General features: G+C 37.5%; 1 protein-coding gene across 3 annotated transcripts in view; it reads right to left on the bottom strand.

Annotated features, from left to right (window-relative positions):
• Positions 1–219: 219 nt before the first annotated feature.
• Positions 220–21,549, bottom strand: part of PREX2 (phosphatidylinositol-3,4,5-trisphosphate dependent Rac exchange factor 2) — a 192,221-nt gene continuing 170,891 nt past the window's right edge. For all 3 annotated transcript variants that reach the window (XM_052786784.1, XM_052786785.1, XM_052786786.1), the window contains 3 exons: positions 16,427–16,529; positions 9,620–9,687; positions 220–5,586 (listed from right to left, as the gene is read on the bottom strand). In XM_052786784.1, coding sequence (XP_052642744.1) covers positions 5,541–5,586; positions 9,620–9,687; positions 16,427–16,529 — 217 coding nt within the window. In that variant the 3' untranslated portion in view covers positions 220–5,540. The remainder of the gene's footprint in view (positions 5,587–9,619; positions 9,688–16,426; positions 16,530–21,549) is intronic.

Genomic DNA, 21,549 nt, shown 5'->3' with positions numbered 1-21,549 from the left:
TTTTCCACAGGTTGTAAAGATATACTTCAATTGTCAGCAATGAACCTAAGTTGGGCTTGGGTTCTCAGAAGAGATTCTTATTATAAACATTTATTTCTACAAGTTTAGTTTCTGTTCTCCTGCAGCAGCATTCCTAGGGCAGCCATACTGAAAGGGTTAAAGACCTCCAACCCCCTCCCCCCCAACTTATTTCTTGCTTATAAAGAAAGAGATTTGCAGTGGCCATACTATGAATGGTTTTATTGCTGTCTGACATTTTGTAATACATTGTTACCACTCCAGTCTTTAATATGTAGACTAAAAAAATAAACCATAGATCTAAAAGTACACAGTATTAGTTTAACCCATAATCAATATAGCAACTGATTCCAAGTATGCTACACAGGCATTTTAAAAAAAAAGGAAAAAGTAATTTAAATCCATGTTTCAAGGATATTTAACATTAAATTCCAAAGGTTATTTCTAACAAACTCAACTACCCACAGAGCTGCTAGTTTGACTGTTTTCAAACAATAGCTCCCCGAGAGGTTCCGTGTATGGCTGTACTTAAACATAAAATTTCAAAGCAGTAATGCTCTCTTGTGCTTAATGTGACGTTACAAACAATATATTCTTCATTTGAAAAACATGTGCAATACTCAATGCAGAAATTAAGTTCATTTTTAAAGTGTAACACAAGTATAACCAAATACATACACTATATACAGGGTGTTAAAATGTTAGTAAGGCTGCTTAGTCTTTTAAATCTGGCACATGGTACAGATAGGACACACTCCCCCACAAAAGATGTTGTGGATATTCCCATGAAAGTCCGAATCTAAGTACTTGCAGAAATGTCCCAGCTACTTTCGACACTCTATTGGACTTTCAAACTGAAGCGGAAGTTATTTCTATAGTTCCACTCTAGCCATATAGGATTTCTAGCATGGAGATGTTATTTCTGGAGAATAACGTAAGAAATGACTACTTGATTGGCCTCTGGACAGTATGAAATTTCTCGCCGGTGTTAACAGCTGCATGACTGTGCATGCTATGTATTCTTTTATACATACATAATGAGAAAACATAAACTCATGTCTTCTAGCAGGAAAAGGGAAACATTCCTAATAATACATTTTCTTTAGGAAAACTTGATTGGTATATACAGTATATAAAAAAAACCTACACAATTGTCAGCATAAAAAATATGAGTTCAGTATCTTTCTATACTTCAAAACCTAATGATGAAAAATCCAGGTATCCTGAGACAGGTATGTACTGTGCATCTAATTTACCAATGCCAGTGTACTGCTGGAGTACAATTAGAAAAGCACTACCTGCATTTATCAACAAGTACAGAGATAAAATACATAAGGCAATGCATTAGCTTAAGAAACTCTCCTCTTTTCATAAACAAAAATGGTGCAAAATACGCGTACAATGCTGGCAGACATATCCATGAAGTAGCTGTAAAGTGAAGAGTATGGAACAATACATATACATACTATACATACACTACAGTTACCAATTTCACAACTTAAATGAAAATAAATGAAAGATACTTTCTTTTTTTGAGCATTATGCTTAACCATGATGTGTGTACTCACATTTGGGCAATTGTCTTAGATATATATACACACATACTGCATCTGACAGTGAATTAACAAAACAAAAAAATCACTGTTGTGTGCTTGTGAATTTCTCTGGGTAAAACCAGATCAATAAAACTGGTTCATTTTTTTCCATTAGGGGATTCTAACAAATGAAATGAAGTATGATTACTATAAATCCTCATCAACTTAAGTTTATTTTGGCTCTAAAACTGTAGAAGAGCAGTTCTGACCACTACTGACTGCATTAAAACAAACAAATAAAAAACAACCCGAAAACGTGATGCATTTGCTAAAACCTGGTGAAAACCATGTAAAAAGCCACTAAAGATTGCAACTCTCTCAGTGGACATAACATTGGTTGGTTGGTTCAGCTGATAGCAGGAATATTTACTTTAAAATGGACTGCTAAACACAAAAATGTTTGACATTGAGAAGCTGGAATATATACATTTTTGTATTCATTTACATTTACAATCTACAAGGAAAATAAGTGTTATGAAATATTTAATTTGGGGAACTAGACTGAATCAATGCTCATTTCATAGATTAAACACTGTTTAGCATCCCGTTATTCATAGATGATGGTTACAAAGTTAGGCCAAACATCATCAGCTCTACCTTAAAATCTAAGTTTTCTCCAAGCATGAACCCCATGGCAACTTAGCTGTTCCTTCGCCCTTAACCCTCCCTTCCCAGCTGTTAAGTCTCCTATACATCCCCCACAGATTACCACTGAATCATGGTAGTCAGTATTTGGTAATGTATGCCTCTAGGTCCTTGAATTTATTCCCAGAAGAATTACACTTACCTTGGATAAAAAAGTAAAAGCTACATACAGAATGTTTTCCCTAAACCAGTACAACACATGGTTGTAAAAATAGACTGCATAATCTGTTGCTGTAGAAGCAAAGATTTAAAAAGCTATGGGTGTTACAGTTCTTGTAAATCATCGCTCTTGGTCATCTCTTCTTGTCATCTGTAAGTCTAAAAATTTATGAAAGGATAAACATACTGTGATGAGGATGGATTTTTTTTACTCTGCAAGTGCACCTTGCATAAGGAACAAATAATCTTCTACATATACCAAACAAGATAAATAGCTTTAGTAATGAACATATGTAAATTTATAATTTAAGAATGGGCTTCTTAAAGGTCCATCTAATGTTACTAGAAGCCATACGTGTTAGAATGTGCATTGTGCTCTGAAAGCAGAGGGACAAGAAAAGGAGTTTGAAAAGTTACACAATGTTTCAAGCGAACACTGGCTTTTGAAGGAAATTTTGAGAAATTAGGCACCCACTTTCCATAGACAGTCAGTGGGACTTTTATGCCCAATTTCCTCTGGAAATCCTATCTTTACATGCTACCTGTAATCCCAGAAAACCAGGGCTTAAGTTTCTCAGCCCCCCCTGATACCAGGCTAAATCGATACTTTATTTTGCAGCACGGATCACCAGTGAAGCTCATAGTGCTGAGTAAGTTTTTGAAAACTGCCTTTAAAGCGGGGAAAAAAGAATAAAGAACCAAAAATTAGATACAAAAACAAGAGGTCAAGATTTCTGATGCACTCATTAAATGATAGTTAAAGAATCTGGTCCAGTGACTGCCTCATAAGTATTTGTCCCTTGGTGTTTACAAATGTCTATTACCCCATGCTTTCAACAACAAAATGAATTAGACAATTACCATATTATACAAGGAGACTATTTTGGCATATTTGCACTCCTACCATTTTCAATGCAATAAAGAAGGTGAGCACTAGTTACAATAATGCATGTGCATGCAACAGATTTTGTCCTGTAGGTTATTTTATATTACACAGGATTAGCAGCTCCATGCAGCTGACAGCTGACTTGCCTCATAGTAATAAAACCAAAACTCTGGGCGAATCTCACAGGAAGATGCAAGCTTGCAGCCGGGGCTGACAGCAGCACTGTCCTTGGCATGAGGCGGTTACGGCTTCTCTGGACTCCTGATGTCTGAACAAGCAGAAACTGAAACATTTTTGGCGCTTTTGCCTGGAGCAGGAATTACCCTAGCTAATAATGCTTTTCTGAATAAAACACATCCAAAAATATGAGATCCTGACAAGAATAGCAAATATACGATTCGTAACTCTTTCTTATGTAGAAGTATTAGGTCATCCTAGACAAAAAGAGTAAGCTTCTAAAGGGTAAAGCTTTGTTTTCTGGTTTGGGGTTTTTTTTCCTTAATCAAAAAGATTATAGTCCCACAGCTTCCAATAACTATGAAAGGGTATAAACTTCAAAGCACGAAGGCGAAATTGTTACTGAAGTGTTCATTATTGCATGTCTTTGTCACAGTTCAAGGCAAACATTCTATATTTAAGATTGGACCAGTAATTGATATGACTACATAAATATATACATATTGAAAATCACATATATGCGCAGACATATATATCTGTGGATATATAAAAATATTTATTTTCTTAGCAAAGTTAAAGTCTGTGTAAAAACATTAAGAATAGTGAAAAAGGTAGGAGCTCTAATTCCTCCTTTGGAGAAAAGTAACAAGTCCCCTAGATGTCCTATATAAAAAACACTCTCTGCAAGAGTACAGCTCATTTTGAATTCTCAGTTATTTCATTATGGATTAATATATTTGTTGAATATTTCATAAATAGATAATACACAACAATTATGTTGTAAGGTTTGATTGCTACAGCATAACTATAGACTGCTGTTGTACAAAAAATAAATTTTATTCAGACAGTGTATGTCCCGCTCTAATAGAATGCGTAGCTACTGCTACAAGTAGAACTATTTCAGAATATAGTTTTTGTTTTAATGTGTTCACATACGAAACCTCATTTGGGGGCATTTTCTCTGAAAATTCTTTGGCCAAAAGAACAGCCAAACGCAGATACATTTTCCCTGGGCCCTCTAAATACTCAGTACAATTTCAAAATAAATCTATAACAATTACCGCTCCTAAGAACTGAAATGCTATACAAAACAATTCTGACAAAATATGGGAAATGGTAGCATAAAACATGAAACCCCCAGACCATGCTTCAACTTAAACCACAGACATTTCCAGTTAAACTTAACAATACTGCCTCACCCTCACCTTCTGTAGATTTGCTAATATAGTACTATACAAGAATATATACAACTCTGGAAACCTCTGAAATGCAGGGGCACAAGCATGTAAAATATCCATTAGACAGAGTCTGAAATTCAGTCTAACTATGGGTGAAGATCAGACTTAGCCTTCTTCTCCTTCATGATAATGACAACTGAAAAAGGGCAAAACTTCATCTCATACGCTATATAGGTTCTCCTAAAGGAGTACGACAATGGACTGCTTAAGACATGGCTGAGTTTACTGATTACAAGCACACGTTCATAGCAGCAGTCTGCCTGCAGCCATTAAACACAATTCTGAGATGAGTTTTCCATCTTTAAACCTCATTTATATTATATTCTTGAAACAGTAATGTCATTATTCTGAGAAATTATGATGGTGGCAGGAAAAAGGGATTATCAGTGCAAAGGGCCCCATATGAAGTGCATGCTCATTATCAAGCCTAGTTTATCTAGGCTTTTATTCCTTCCACAAGAACGCTTTCAGTATAGTGTACAAGTGAAGTCATTCTCTCTGAACAAGACATTTGTTTTCAAGCTGCTGGCTATACCTATCGTGTGGCTGAACAAGACACATCAAATGAATCTGATTCCAGTGTAAAATTCCCAAGGAAGACTCCTGTTCTGGTGTAAGGCCAGAGTGCACAGATTCCAGAAATGCTTTTTGGAAGTCAATGCCAATAGAGAATACTTAGGGTATTTCTTTCTTTATCCTGAGTAAAGGGGTTTTTTATTTATCAAAGCCCCAGGCACATACTGCTATAGTGCAGTTAGATTTCGTCATATAGTCCCAGTATCCTAAAGGCCATTATTGGATTATTTTCCAGAGCAGTTCTCCTCATTCTTCTCCAACAGGTGGTGGTGGCTGGCATAGCTTGTATAATCTGAGAATGACAAAAAACAAAGCAGTTGTTATTCTGAGAGCTTGGTCATTATTAAAATGGATAAATTTAAGGAGCACAAACTAAATCTAAGTCTTCCTGCACTGCAAAACAAGAGGTACTGAATTTGGTTTAATAACATTGATATAAAACCAGTAAAATCTTATTCATGAGCATGAATGTTTACATTGAAAGTGGTATCATTAAAACACACATCTATAAACAATCTTATAAAGACATTCCAGTTTAGTCAAGTTTTCATATGTCTGCACTGAAGACCCCATTCTGGAGAAAACTAAGTCTCCACTAATCCAATTACCAGTTGTTCCTCTGAATTTCTGAATAGGAAAAGCTGCTTGGTGAATGCAATTGCCTCCATTTTTGTTTTGTTTTGGCACAGTCAGACCTCACTCTAACAGTTCCCTATAAAACTGATGCTGTTTGAAGAACTTAAGACAGATGTCACACATGTGACACGCCAGCATGAAGATTTTAAACTCTCCCCGCCCCCCCCCCGTTTCTACACATATGAAGTCAAGACCAGTAAGATTTGGTTCAAATGCCTACCTCAGTACAGATTGAAATAGCCACTCCTTCATTTATAAAGGCTTTTGAACTTCTGTTAAACCCTATCGCATGGACTTGGTTATTAGCAAGTGTTTGAAACTACCCTAATGTTAGGACTACTGAAAATAAACTGCAATCATTCTGACCTCAGGCTCTCTGTAAGTATGTCCAGCATACAGTATCTCCCCTGCAACCACAGCAATTAGAACCAGCAATAGACATGGTCTCATTTGGAGATTACATATTTTCCTCAGGGAAAGTGTATCACTGAAGGAATAGCAAAGAGAAGAGACCAAGTGTGGCATTGGAAGGAGAAAAGGCATCAGAAGCCAAAAAATGAAGAGACAATGACACAGCATGTGCATTAATACTTAACATTAAGACTCTCTGATATTGAAATACCAAAACAATAGAAAGAGCAGGTTTGGCAGGTCTGGCTACAGGCAGGGTAGTGACTTGTCCAGTGGCTTGTGGGCTAAGGATATTTAAGATGCTCTGAGTATCTGAGTTTTCCAAGTATATTTTGCAAATTTGCCTGCTAAGCATCACATTAATTTATATGACTCCACTTTAACTAATCATAAATTTCAAAATCATACAACAAATCAACACAGAAAACAAAAATCTGTACATGTGGCTGGGCTCCACAAACAATTCAAGATCAATGGGCTGGTGCCTTCTTGGCATGATACTCTGATACTGAAATTACACGAGGCACAGTATGTATGGCTGCCCCTGTGAGTACTGAAAGCCTCTTCAACATCTAGGCACATCTTGTCAGAAAAAAGCATCCTGTGGCTATGCAAAAGCAGGGCAGGATAGCTGCTGTTCTCTGATTTCAGTTCCCTTAGGAGTTAAAACCCATGGGATGCTGACAACACACAATGACCACCAGCTAAATAACTCTTCTCTGAATCTCACCAGGAGTGGTTATCAACCAGTATTGTTTCTGGATGGTAAGAACAGGGAGCATCAGTTCTGTCAGCCAAACAGCAATTGCAAACCTGCTTTCAAACCTCCACCATAATGTATTCTGAAGACCATTGGGCTCTTCCACACTGTCATCTGGCAGATTCAGAAATGTGATCATTTAAGGTCACATTGTGCAAACACCAGTGTATTCATTAGGAGCCATATATAAGCCAACATGCATATATCTCATATTTGTATACCAATGAGAGAATAAGATGGCCTGATCTTTATGCAGACAAGTATGCAGAGAAAAATAAACAGGGGTTATTGGAGTTATTTGATTCTGATGGTGTAATAAAGCAGTAATATTCAAAGCTGGCAAAAGACAGATAAAATTACTGTCAAAATCTCATCTAAGTAATTGCAGTGGGGTTAGTTCTTGATGATGTTTTAGAAAAATCTAATTTCTATGGAACAATGTGCAGAAAAGCTCAGCCCCAAGTACCAATGTCTGTATATTCTTCAGGTTAAAATGGTAATCATTAAGATTACTTGTCTTCAGAGCAAGTCATGTAGGAGAATTCTGAAGCAAACTAACAAGGCTGGATAAATCCCTAAGGAGCTATAGTTGCTGAAGACGGTATAGAGCAGAAACAGCCTGTTCTGGGTCAATACACACGGAACAACTATTTGAGATGGTACAAACAGATCAGCTGAGAAAAGACAGAAAACAGTGGCAGCTGCAGAGAGCTGGCAACACTGTCAGGTGACGTTAAATGGAACCAAATGTAATGGTAAAATTCTTTTCAAGGCAAAGAACTGAGAACCCAGAGTATCATTTACCTATACATCAAAAGTATCACTCCTGCCTATGACTATTCTGAGTTACGTGACTTACCTCTCTCATGTTACACCAAATGCCCCAAACACTGAGGTCCATGAGATATTCCTGTGACACTGCTGTTGCTGCTGACTGGCAAGCGTGCTGGATGCATCTGTCTATTCTATGTTCTAGGAGTGCTCTCATAATTTTTCTTCAGTTTTTCATTGCTATGTTGTGGGAGTGTCAACTGGAAAGAGGCAATCTTTTCTCAACTGATGCAAAGCCAAAAAATGTCTCGTGGCCAAGTTTTTCTTTTTAAGAACTTAGATTTTTCCTTTATCACAAAAGCTGTGAATCTAGATCCATGCTCTGTCATTTAGAGGTGGGAACATTTTGGCTTGCAAGAATTTTTTGGGTGTCTCCAGATTATGTCATGAAGGAGGAGTCCATTTAAGGCCAGAACCATATCATTCAAAATATGAAAAGGCTTCTCACAGCTTTTACTGTAATAAAATGTTATTTTACTGCTTTAGGTTCCCACAATGCAAGACAGTTGGTCAGGCAGTTTTGGTCCTGGATTGCCTCTAACCTGATCACGACTGTGAGAAGGGACGCCCTCATCTGCCAGTAAGAGCAATGACTTTATTGCTGACAGGTTTACTCTAGAATCAGTATTTTTGTTGGATCTTGTTTAATCTCCTTGATGGGGCATGCAAGATGCATATACGCTCCATCAAATGCTGCTACTCAGCAACTGAAAGGCAGCTGCTACTCAGATTTACTTATACCTTGTACACTTAAGGTACATTCCGTTTCTAGAATCAGATCGAGCACAGGCATGGAACAACATTTTGTGATTTATTACAAGTAAATCATGAGCAGTAGCCTGACTCCCTACTGGGAGAAACTGGGACACCTGAGAAAAGGGGAGCAAATAGCATAAGAAAAAGTTCCCAAGTATTAGCAGTCAGAACCCAGAGGACAGTCTTTCTGTGAGGCTATGGACAGCATATGTGTTCATACACAGTTACCTGTATCAGGTTTTACTAATTCCCTGTTTCCTTACTGAAATTTAAACACCACAGTGGGTCTGTTATGTATTCCACATATCTGTTTAGCTCATTCAATGTTATAATTAGTCAACAAAAACCATTGTTTTAAATAGGTAAAAAAAAGTTTAAATTAGAGCTGGATTAATAAAACCACTTTAAAATAAAATTAAGAACATTGTTGTTTGGTTATTTTCATTTATAAGTATTGTGCTCGTTAAGGAACATTTCAGGTACCTGCAATCCATCACAGCATTAAAAAGCTGGATGTTTCAGAAAGAGACAAAGAAAGACTATGCCATCTCTAAAAGCAACTAGAACATGATTTTGCTGAGATACTGCAGTACAGTTTTTCATTAAAATGGGGTTATGGATTTAGTTAGGCATATTTCCCCAAAACCACTAAACATCACAAGTGGTGAAGGACTTACTCCAGTGTTTTCATAATTAACATGAACTAGGTTTCATTTTTCAAAAATGCACACATTTTGAAGTGCTATATAGCCTAACTTCTGCAACTAATTACTTTAAGTAAAATTGTATGGCTAAAGAATGTAATTGTATGTACATTAAAAGCCAAATCTCACCAGTTAGTCACTGTTTACTGTTAGCTTTTGGGCAGCTAGGACAGAATTTGGCACAAACTAGATAAAATCATGGTCTAAGACACAAACTGTCAAGTTACCTTGGCACAGACTGTGGCGTTCGATCCCTCACTCCTAAATTCTTGGCTGTGTTTTGTACTCTCGCACCCTGCGAAAGACAAACAATAATTTTGCTTAATTTAGTCCAACACAAGTTAGAAAGTTTTCTGAGCTTTCCAGATGAACATAACTACTGAATATAATTAATTAATACATATACTCCATGTCCCAAAACAATTCTCCTCTTCTAAGGTGGGGAACAAGTTAAAGCAGTACATTAATTCTCAACTTAAAGAAATATGCAGAAAAGAGACAATATCTTTCCATTTGTCATTAAATGCGTACATATATATCTTACTAACATAAAAGATTTCATAAAAAATTAACATTTAAGCTTTAAAACAATTCAAACACATGTTGTTTCAATTTGTTTCATTTTTGTCATCATTCTTTGTAGAAGGCATGGAAAACAAAGTTCTTTTCTGAAATGTCACTTATCTCCTTCCAAACAAACAAATATTACAGATTATTTCCTATGTATAGCCTTCTATTTAAATCTAGAAAAATGGCCTAAATTGAGGCACTGAATTAGGATTAGAAAAATGCAGGTCCTGATCTTCCTTTATAATGACAGAATCACCAAAAAAAAAAAAAAAAAAAAAAATCAGGTTGGAAGGGACCTCCCGACTCCAACATGCCTGCTTAAAGCAGGGTCAAATAGAAAAGCTGGTCTCTCTGTACCTCAATTGATTGTTTGAAAAACAATAATGAAAGTACTTTTGTCTCACTGACTCATTCAGTAAGGAAGAACTTTATAAAACATACACAATGTTCATATACCATAATAGTAAAAAATGCAGACTCTTCTGCAAACAAACTAGCTTAAACATATGAAAGAACATAGTAAAATTTGTTTTTAAATGATGAGGTCTAGCTTTAAAGTGCAGTTTTATTTATGTAAAGTAGTCATCATAAAGAAACGTATCTATTAGATTTACAGTCTCTATGTTTTCTAACATTTTAAAGGAGATGGAAACTACTTGTTCTGTCTATAATACATACACTGACTCTCCCTTTATTTCTCCTTCTGTACTATCTAAATTCAGGAGAAAATAACAAAGAACAAAAAATATTCTTACAGTGAGATCTTAGACTGGTGTAAGACATCAAAGATAATTTATGTTCCAAACAGAGCTGCAATGGCAGCGGTATATGATGTAAAAATGAGGTATAATCATTGATTTAATACATCAAATAGGACTAGAACTTGCACTTGACTGAAGTCTGGTACCCAGGTAATTGAGAAAGTACTAGTTCACTGTTATGAGCTCAAACAAAAGATGAAAAAGGCTGGCTGGTTACACACAGATAGGTTCTCAGAGTTTATGTAGATCAACACATGCAACAAAAAATACTGTGTCTTTACATTTCTTTTAGGAAAAAAATAGTGGTAAAGATAGAGAAAATAACTAGAGTACCTAAAAAACTGAAGGCAGTATAGAAAAGTGATTTTACTAGCTTTACATCTAGGTCAGTAAGCTTGTCTCCAACAATTGCAAAAGACATGACTGCAGACCATGACAAACGTGTCTTTCGCCAGAAACTCCTCCAGAATTCAATCATGAGTCACTCAATACTTCCTCTGTTCAGCAGTGATTATGTATTTAATCAATTGCAGTGATTCTCTTCTCTTCTTTCCCATCTCATCTTGAACCCATGGATAACCTCACATCACTAACCTCCTTGTGGAAGATCATCAACATCTTGGGTACAGTCATAGCTTGTTGTGTCAGAACCACTATTTTAGTTTGGTTTGAATCTGCCAGTTTCATTTGATGCCTTTAGTTCTGCACTGGTGAGGACAATGGTCAGTCCCTAACTGTTCTTTAGACCTCTGTCATATCCTCCTTCACTCATGAAGCTGAACAAATCCTAGATTATTTTGTCTGTCTGCCCTGTCTATAAACCATTCCCAACCATTGATCATTTTTTTCTGACCTTCTCTGAACCTTCTCCATTATGCTATATCCTTATGGAACGGATCAGAACATCAGACAGTTCAAAATGAAGGGTCATGACAGCATGGTTTCTACTTTGTCATCTATCCTTGCCTAAACCATTATAAATTCTGATTTGCTTTATTGATAGCTACTGAGAATTGAGCTGATGTTTTCTACCATATCCTGAGGTCTTGAGTGTGAGATGTAATGGCAAGCTCACAGCCAATTATTCTGAACATCAACTTAGGGTTTGGTTTTTTCCCCATGTGCATCACTTACGAGTTATCTACACTGATTTTCATCTGCCATTTTATTGCTCAATCATGAAGTCCTGTAAGATCCTTTTGTAATTCTTCATAGTTTCTTCTCATCTTTAATAAAAACTTGAAAAGTGTCCAGAGGAGAATAGGGAGAATGATTAGGTAAGAAAGCATAACTGAAAAAAGAAAGATCAGATGAACAAGTGATGGCTTATCAGGGAAATGATAATCAAATTCGGGACAGACGTTTTAGTAGGGCCTGTAGCAATAGGCCATGGGGTAATGGTTTTAAACTAAAAGAAGGTAGATTCAGACTGGATATAAGAAAGAATTTTTTTACAGTGATGGTGGTGAAACACTGGAACAGGTTGTCCAGAGAGGTCGTAGATGCCCCATCTCTGGAAACATTCAAAATACTAAAAGTCTACTGCTAAAAAGGGAGTAAAATAAAAATAAATTAAAAAAAAAAAAAAAAGACTCAAATGAGGCACTAAGTAATACATCCTAATGAAAAGGTTAAGAAAACTCTGGAATAGACCACTTAGGAAGCATGGTGCAGGAGTCTCCACTACTGGAGGTTTAAGAACAGATATGACAAATGTCTCATGAATTACATAAGGATAGCTGATCTGGTGTTGGTTACAAAGTTAGACAAGTTGAGTCCAGACCTTCAGCACCTTCAGTGTCCTTTCCTCAGTGTCATTTTCTAAAATTTTGTCATAATAAAGAAACCCCACCATGACTAATGCTATGAATGGCATATGATTAACATAACTGAGAGCCAGAATATACATATATATGGAAAAACTATCTAAATTAATCACATGTAGGTCCTGAACATCAGTGCTGTGACTACCTCTGAGAACAAAACCAGCCTATTTTTACTTGCATCACTCACTAGACAAATTAATTTTAGTACCTTGCTCACATAATAAATCAAATGTGTTGATTTAAAAAGGAGTCTAGCTTTATACAACCACGTAAAAGGAGAACAAATTAGACCTTACTTAAAACCACCAGATTCTTATTTCTTTTGAGGGAAAGCCCCCAAGAATTACTAGCAACTTGCTACATGACATCTCTTTGTCTCCACCGACCACCATTATACCATTTCTATTTCAATATACTGTTAATTTATACTTCTCCAATATTATTCTTAAAGCTATAGCAATGTAAATACTGACGCTGTTCATCTCATGTAGGCATAAGGAACAGCTGTGCTACATGGTTCCAGAATGCTTCCCTCTGTGTACCAGTACTGCCAGAGCACTGGTGAAAGATGCCAGCAGCTCTGAGGAGACACCACCATCAATCTGGACTCTTATGTATGAACTAGTATTCTCATTGCCATGAGAAAAAAATGACAGGTTTATTTTCAAGCTACACACTAATTTAAGGATAGCAAGAACCAGTCACATAAAGAAAACAGATTCTCTTTATGCCCTGCTCAAAGAACTCTAAATCAGTAGAATGAGAATTATTCAAAATGTAGTGCTGTTATTATACTGATGAAAAGGCATGGAAAAAGGATTACTCACTTAAAAGACAGCACAAATTTTCTCCTAGCCTCTTCTGTTTCTCAGCTTTTTAGCTACCTTTCTTCCTCAGAGCCCTGTCCCCCCCTACAGCTCCTTTCCTAGGCCTCTGTCCTCTCCACACTTTGCTGCATCCTGAAGACACACTCCTGTCAGGATGTTTTACATAGTATTTTGTGGGTACAGATGTTTACATGAATAAACATACATAAGTAAATAGTTACTAAAAGATAGTTGGGATGTTTTGTCAAAATTTTTATTTTAAAAGTCAACCTAGACTGGATTAGCAGATGAAAAACAGAAATCATTTAACTAAAACCATCCCACAGACCCAAGTTCATACCAACACTCACAAGTTGGTGTCTTTTCTTTAGTTCTTGCAGAACAGGTGCTTGCAAATACCTAATTATAACTGACAGGGCAATTACTTTGTCAATTGTTCCAACAACACAGTCAGGGCTGTTATGAGTCTTGTTAAACATGATCATGACTTCGTTCAATTTCAAAGAAAAAAACCACTTCCTAAGGTCATCCATTCAATCAGGTGTCTCCATTATTCAGTACTGGTGCCCCAAGCTGGAAGAGGTATCAGCTTTGAGTAGAGGCAATTTCCCCTTGTGGAAAGCTGATACTGCTAGGAGCTAACATTGCTGGCTTCTACAGAATAACAGATGGAATAGAGATCCTTTCATTTGCACCTTCCTGTGGCTAATCTCTTTATTCCACAAAAGATTCAGGGTATAAATGGGCTAACGAAGTTTTTGTTTGTTTGTTTGTTTGTTTTGCATTAAGCCAGGTAGAAGACACATGTATTGCCCTTAACTAAATGTCCTGCGTCAAACCCCAAGAAGCGCTTTTTTTTTTTCCCCTCCAAGTTTTATGGCCTGCATGATGCTCCCGACAGTTAAATCCTACAGATAATTTAAACATTAAATTCAGAACAGGTTTCTAGAAAATACCACAGTGCGTTGTTGAAATTACTCCAAAACGTTCAGAATTTAATGGAGGGTTGTATTTCTACTACAGAACTCCAAGACTGATTTAAAGTTACAACAAAAGATTATCACTCTATCAAATGCTGTAGTGGTTTCCTGCAAGAGGAATAACGTGTGAAAAAAGTCTGCCTTGATATACTAGCAGACTTTTTTGCAGTGTCTGTGGGTGGTATTGAGATATTGGTATCTTTAACAGCTATTGATCACCTGCTGTTTTACTTCAGAGAATGTAGCCTCACCGGAGGCCACTTTCTACACCTCTATTTGAGCAAGTACAGTTACAGCTGCTCAAAATCATGCAAGTTACTTTCATTTTGTCTTTCATTTTCATTTAATAAACTGTGGAAGATCCACAAATTAATCAGCATTTTTGAAAACGGTCTAGAACTGTATATTGGAAATGTACCCTTTGACAGAATAAATCCCGCAAGAGACATATGCAAAACTCTACATCCACATTTTTTGACTGCAAAACACCCGGATATGCCTTTTGTCTAGAACTTCAGGAGCAGATATATCAACCTACACATGCAAGTTTATCCTTATACAGCAGTAGCTTTCTTTTCAAGTCAAGTTAAAGCTGTAATTCCTGAGCAGACCTACATTTATTCACCACAGAAACTTAATTTAAGCACCAAATAAAGTGGAAATCTGGTATGAAAAGGAATGAGACTAATTACTCTGATGTATCCGTGTTAGGCAGCAGCACTTACATATAATTGATCAGACTCTATGGCTTGAGAATATCTACACAATTGCTTTAACAGGCTAAAGGTTTGATCTAGCATATGTGCATTTTTGTCAAAAGCAAGTTAGAAGTAAAGTACAGTTGTTTAATCATTTTTGTAACTAAACTGTGATCACTGCACAGAATATGTAGCAAAATTAATGAAAATAATAAAATTAGATGCAAACTAAAAACCAGAAATTAAGAATCTTGTCTTATCTGTGATTAATTGTTCCAATATTTAATTATCTTTTTTTCACTTCAAGATTGAGTGCATCCTGTGTCTTGTTTATGCTTTTCACTTCAAGATTGAGTGCATCCTGTATCTTGTTTATGCTTTTGTCATTAGGTTGAAAGCTACCACAGGCTGGGATGGATATATGTTCCATATGCACACACAGTGATTAAACCCCCACTCAACCTTGCTTTGATCAACTGAATAGGTTGAGCTCTTTAATCTTCACTTCATAAGCCTTGTCTAACAATCTCTGGATCATTTGAGCTCCTCCTTTGAACTCCTTCCAAGATTCCAAACATCCTTTTGAAAGTATTTATCTGATAAGAAGATATTCTAGGAAAAGTGGTACCAATACAGTAGAGTGTATCCCCCATTTTCGGTTGATATAGCCATTTAATCCACTATTTTTTGTTATACCTTAGCACTACGAGTTCATGTTGAAGTGGTTATTTATCCACAACAGCCTCTATATCCTAATATTCTATTATGACGAAAGAGTGAAAAACACTATTTTGAAATAAGCACTTTTGTTGTGGTTTAACCCCAGCTGGCAACTAAGCAAAAGCAGCAAAACATCGTCTTCGGGAATCTTGCCTGTAAAGTTAAGAACCACGGTATTTATTTCTCCCTTCCCCTCCTACACTTCTCCTTCATTCAGTACATGAGTAACTTTTTATTAACAATAGTTAATAATCTTAAGTTATTTTTATGGGTAATATATATTTAAATAAAGACTTTCTTACTCAACAGACTATTTTGATGTAAGGTAATGCCACAACAGTTACTATACAAAAATCATTAAGTAGAATCATAACCCTGTAAAAATTATGACCCATTTACACATACAAAGCAAGCAAGCATCTGGTTAAAAACAGCCTGTTGCATTATTTAAAAAAACCCCCACCTTTCAGTCAACAATAAAGGAAGAGAATTAAAAAAACCCCAACAAAATACCCAAACTAAGAAAACTCACACAGACATTACACAACATTAAGATGGAGGTTAAAAAAAATGCTTGGTCAAGTCATTCTTGTTTGATGATAACACGTCTTGTTAGGAAATATCAAGATGTTACCCACAGCGAGCATCTTACCTGTTTGCGCATGACATCTGTAGCTTGCATGATATAGCGAGGAGGTAGCCCATGGCTCCGAGCCAGAATGATTGCCTGCTCCAGGGTAACACTCAGAGTGCAGCTGCAATGGAAGACAGAAATCAGCTATATGCTAGCAGTGATTTCCTTAAAATAATTGCTTTTAGATCAAATATCTTTTTTTAAAAAAGTTACAAATAAAAAGATTACATAGTAGACCTGACCCCTATCCCTCCCCCACCCATGCAGGCATTAGCCTGAACATTAAAATGTTTCTTAAGTAGAAAGATTTTGAGTGTAACAAGTGTTCGTGCTGACTTACAACCAAATGCATTTGCCTTGTTTTGCTGTTGTTTAAAAAAACCCACAAAACCAATAAAAACCACAACCCAACTATGGCTTAGCAAGCGCATGAGAGAGCGACAACCCAAGGAGAAGAATTTTTTGTAATTGTATAAATCCCTTTCCAGGTGGTTTCTGCACATATCTCTCACCCACCACTATTAATGCAGACCCTAGCTTTAGTACCAGGATCCTGACATCTTGCCATTAATTTAGCTTGGCTATTCTCATGGCACATTAGTGCAGTTCAGTCCAAAATTAAGAGACGTTTAGCCCTTTCAAAAAAGTAAATAAATAAATAGAGCATTCCTTCAAATAAACTGTCCTCTCCTACTTTGCCAATCTTTTTTCAAGTAAACACTTGAGGACAAAAACTGATCATGGTACCACATCCTAATGAAAAGGCTGTAATTGCTTTGTAAGAGCAACCAGGGAAGTTTCAGAGCTAAAGATCTTGCTGTAGGAAAACCTGTCATCAAACCAGACAAGAACTAGCAGGGAAAGTCATTCTGGACATGCCATCCGATTTCAGTTGTCATGGTGAGGACAAGGACAAATAGTTGGTTTCTTATACAATCAAGAACAAAGCTGTAGAAGACTCACAGATAAAGGCAACAAAACTGAGTAGAAACAGGTACTTTTTGGAAGGCATAACATGTTTGAGAGCTGCTATCATCCAAGAGGTGAGAGTGGCTCCATTCTGCACCAGCAAGCTGCTTGATGATTTTTCTGTTCACAGCCAAAGTACTGCAATAAGCAAATCTCTTCAACCAGAAAGATGAGGTGTACAGAAAATGATCCTACCTCAGCAGAACCTGACAAAAGCTGCATATTTCAAATTCAAATAATAAAACTAAGATACATGGTTAAAATATACTTTTGAGTAGCCTTTGTTCAAAATCCTGACCAAAAGATTCTGCATAGTTTATATTATGCACACAGAACAGACAATATGTTTCAATCAAACACTCATCTTGCTGAGCAGAAGATCTGTAGGAGGAAGAATGTGTCTGCACTTATTTTCTTACTGAACCCTCCCCACCGACACATTTTAAATACCGCTTAAGTAAATTTATGGACTGTAAAAAGTTTCACAGTAGTGAGTGTAGAAGATACTAAATGTGATCTGTAGCTTTATTAATGGCCTTTCATTAAAAATTTAAGCTAAGTGATTTTCCTTGGTAATGAAATAAATTTTATTCCCCAGTTTCTTGTATGCACTGACTTCAGAGTTAACTTGAAGCAAAAACCTATTGATCTTTTGTGTTATATGTTTAAGGTGCATAATAGTTAAATATTAGACTAGAAATTATAAGCACTGTGTTTTCATCTTGTCTTTGAAAGGTGAAATATTGCCCAAATAAAGTACATGCTTGTAATATTTGCCAGCACCAAAATCTAAACATCTAACCTTCAAGACCAGACTGCAAAGGAAGCTTTGTCTCATTGACAATGGGGAAAAAGCAAGCGTATCTGAAATCTTATTTGACAGGTGTAATCTAAGCCAGAGAAAAAGGGTAAAAAGTCTCTCTGTAGGTATAATAGAGGTTAATGGGCTCACAGTACAGCTTTCGACCAACCAGTTACTGAGCCAATTTTCCCATAAATCCCATCTTCCTGGAACCCAAAAGACTGAAAGAACAGAAAAATCATATTCTGCATGCGTGATATCAAAACTAACAAAAGAACCTCCTAAATGACGGTCAGCTTGAAGAATTAGGTGCAAACACTAATCTTATGATTGGAAAAGACTGCCAAACTGCTCCCTATCCAAAACCTGATGAAATGGCCGGTGATCATGGACATTATGAGCCATCTACATTTTGACAGTGCCAACCATGATTGAGAAATAAGGTTGCCAGGTGTGTAGATAAAGACATAACCACAGTGGGAAAAGCAGAGACAAAGAGTAAAATAGCATAATGAAGATTTCTTTAATAAGCTACTACGGAGGCAGGCAACAACTACAGTACAGTCCTGAAGCATATAGGCTAAAATTGAAGATCTCACCTCAAGGCAAAAAAGAATAGTAATTCTAAGGTGTATTGGTTTTGTGTGGCAAGGTTTTGGTAGCGGGTGGGGTTACAGGGGTGGCTTCTGTAAGAAGCTGCTGGAAGCTTCCCCTGTGTTCGACAGAGCCCATACCAGCCGGCTCTAAGACAGACCCGCCGCCGGCCAAGGCCGAGCCAATCAGCGATAGTGGTAACGCCTCTGTGATAACATTTTTAAGAAGGAAAAAAGTTGGGACGGCGGCATTCGGCAGCCGGAGAGAGGAGTGAGAACATGTAAGAGAAACAACCCTGCGGACACCAAGGTCAGTGAAGAAGGAGGGGGAGGAGATGCTCCAGGCGCCGGAGCAGAGATTCCCCTGCAGCCCGTGGTGAAGACCATGGTGAGGCAGGCTGTCCCCCTGCAGTCCACGGAGGTCCACGGTGGAGCAGATATCCACCTGCAGCCCGTGGAGGACCCCACGCCGGAGCAGGTGGGTTCCCGAAGGAGGCTGTGACCCCGTGGGAACCCCGCGCTGGAGCAGGCTCCTGGCAGGACCTGCGGATCTGTGGAGAGAGGAGCCCACAGATCAGATTTTCTGGCAGGACTTGTGACCCCGTGGGGGGCCCGCGCTGGAGCAGTCTGTGCCTGAAGGACTGCACACCGTGGAAAGGATCCATGCTGGAGCAGTTCGTGAAGAACTGCAGCCTGTGGGAAGGACCCACGTTGGAGAAGTTCGTGGAGGACTGTCTCCCGTGGGTGGGACCCCACGCTGGAGCAGGGGAAGAGTGTGATGAGTCCTCCCAATGAGGAGGATGAAGTGGCAGAAAATAACGTGTGATGAACTGACCGTAAACCCCATCCCCGTCCCCCTGTGCCACTGGGGGGGTGGTAGAGAATCCGGGAGTGAAGTTGTGCCCGGGAAGAAGGGAGGGGTGGAGGGAAGGTGTTCTGAGATTTGGTTTTATTTCTCATTACCCTACTCCGGTTGATTTGTAATAAATCAAGTTAATTTTTCCCCAAACTGAGTCTGTTTTGCCCGTGACGGTAATTGGTGAGTGATCTCTCCTATCCTTATCTCGACCCACAAGCTCTTTGTTATATTTTCTCTCCCCTGTCCAGTTGAGAAGGAGGGGGAGTGATAGAACAGCTCTGGTGGGCACCTGGCATCCAGCCAGGGTTAACCCATCACATAAGGATAATATTTTTAACATATTCTAGGAAATTAGTAGTGAAGACACTCAAGATGACAGCAGCGATGACATTAACTATTATCACACCTCTTTAATAAAACATTTTACATTCGAGGTGAAGTCCTACAGTAATGGTGGTTAGATACATCCACTGTTTCTTTTAAAAAACATTCTTACTCGTTAACATAGCATCAGTGGCATGATTGCATTTCAATATACTATTTCATTAGAGATGCAATTCAGTATCACTGTGTTTCTCTTAAGGCATGTAAAAGGTCTGATGAATGGTAGAATTAAATATAAATTATTGGTTATGGCTTTTGTCATGTGATTATGAAATAATTACTACTTTCTAAATATAAAAACCAACAACATTCAAATAGCTTCACTTTGGTTGAATACTGAATCAATGAGATGGCATCCTCTAATAAAACTGATATATAAACCTTCCATGGTGCTATGCTGAACTGGCTCACTAGTAAACATGTATTTACATGCTGGTGCTCTCTCCCGGCTCTTCAAATACAGTTTTTGAATTACTACGTATCCATTATCACAAATCAAACTGCCCTGGAAACCAGCTGTGAAAGAAACAAATGCACACACAAAACATCAGATGGTAACATGGAAAAGTCATAACTGGAAGTACCTCAGCAATAGGACTGCCAAGCACAGAGAGATAAAGCAAATGCAAATTTAAACCAATACAACTTGTACACTTTTATGAAACAATATGAAATCTGGGAATTCCTCATATGGTAAGACTGTTCTGGTGGTCTGAGCAAGGTTCAATATCAAGGATTGTCAGCAAATATGTGCAATATGTAATAATCTACCCTTCTCCCCCATTTTGAGAGCTGATAAGCAGATGGTATTAAAGTTTACAAAGCAATTTGGAAGCAGTTCTGACCACTGAAAGTATCTGGTCATTTGGATGCAATCAGTCCAGATAAACCAAACAAGGAAAATATTAGGGGAAAAACTCCTTCCATGCTCTCATAACATTTTGTTATGGGAAGCATAAATCCCAAATCCATATATTTTACAGTGTAAACAAATCAAAATCTGTTCTCACTCCCTCTCTTTTCCTCTCATCCCTTCTTTTACGCCAGAAAAACAAAAGACACAAATTCATCATCTCAGAACTTATGTTGGTTAGAATCACAAATTACCTGCCTTGACAGATTACAGCAGCAAGGCAGCACAGACATTTGGCTTTCCCAGAACAACTGGGCTGAGAATTCCTCATTTCACCCATTTGGTTTCCAAGAAACAGAAGGGGCTGCAGCTGCTCCCAGCCCCTGCTATCCCCAGTCTCCCATCAGTCATGACAGTATTGATGTGAAGATTAAATACACACTTTCAAACATCTTCTGTATCAGACCATCCTGAACAAAAGAGGTTAAATCATTTTCTGTCACCAATAGTCCATTTGTTTCTGACTGGATGTGAGTTTTACTAAAAGGGCTGCAAATTGGCTAGATAGACGTACATCTACACTGAAAAATGGAGCTGTTAAAGAGGAAAGTAGATTGAAATTTTCTAAGAAATTGATTATTTCGTGACAGCTTGTTTAATGTCACCTGAAAGGAAAAATAA

The sequence above is a fragment of the Harpia harpyja genome, chromosome 5, assembly GCF_026419915.1.
Source record: "Harpia harpyja isolate bHarHar1 chromosome 5, bHarHar1 primary haplotype, whole genome shotgun sequence".
In the NCBI taxonomy this organism is placed as follows: domain Eukaryota; kingdom Metazoa; phylum Chordata; class Aves; order Accipitriformes; family Accipitridae; genus Harpia; species Harpia harpyja.
This window is presented reverse-complemented; position numbering and strand designations above follow the sequence as displayed.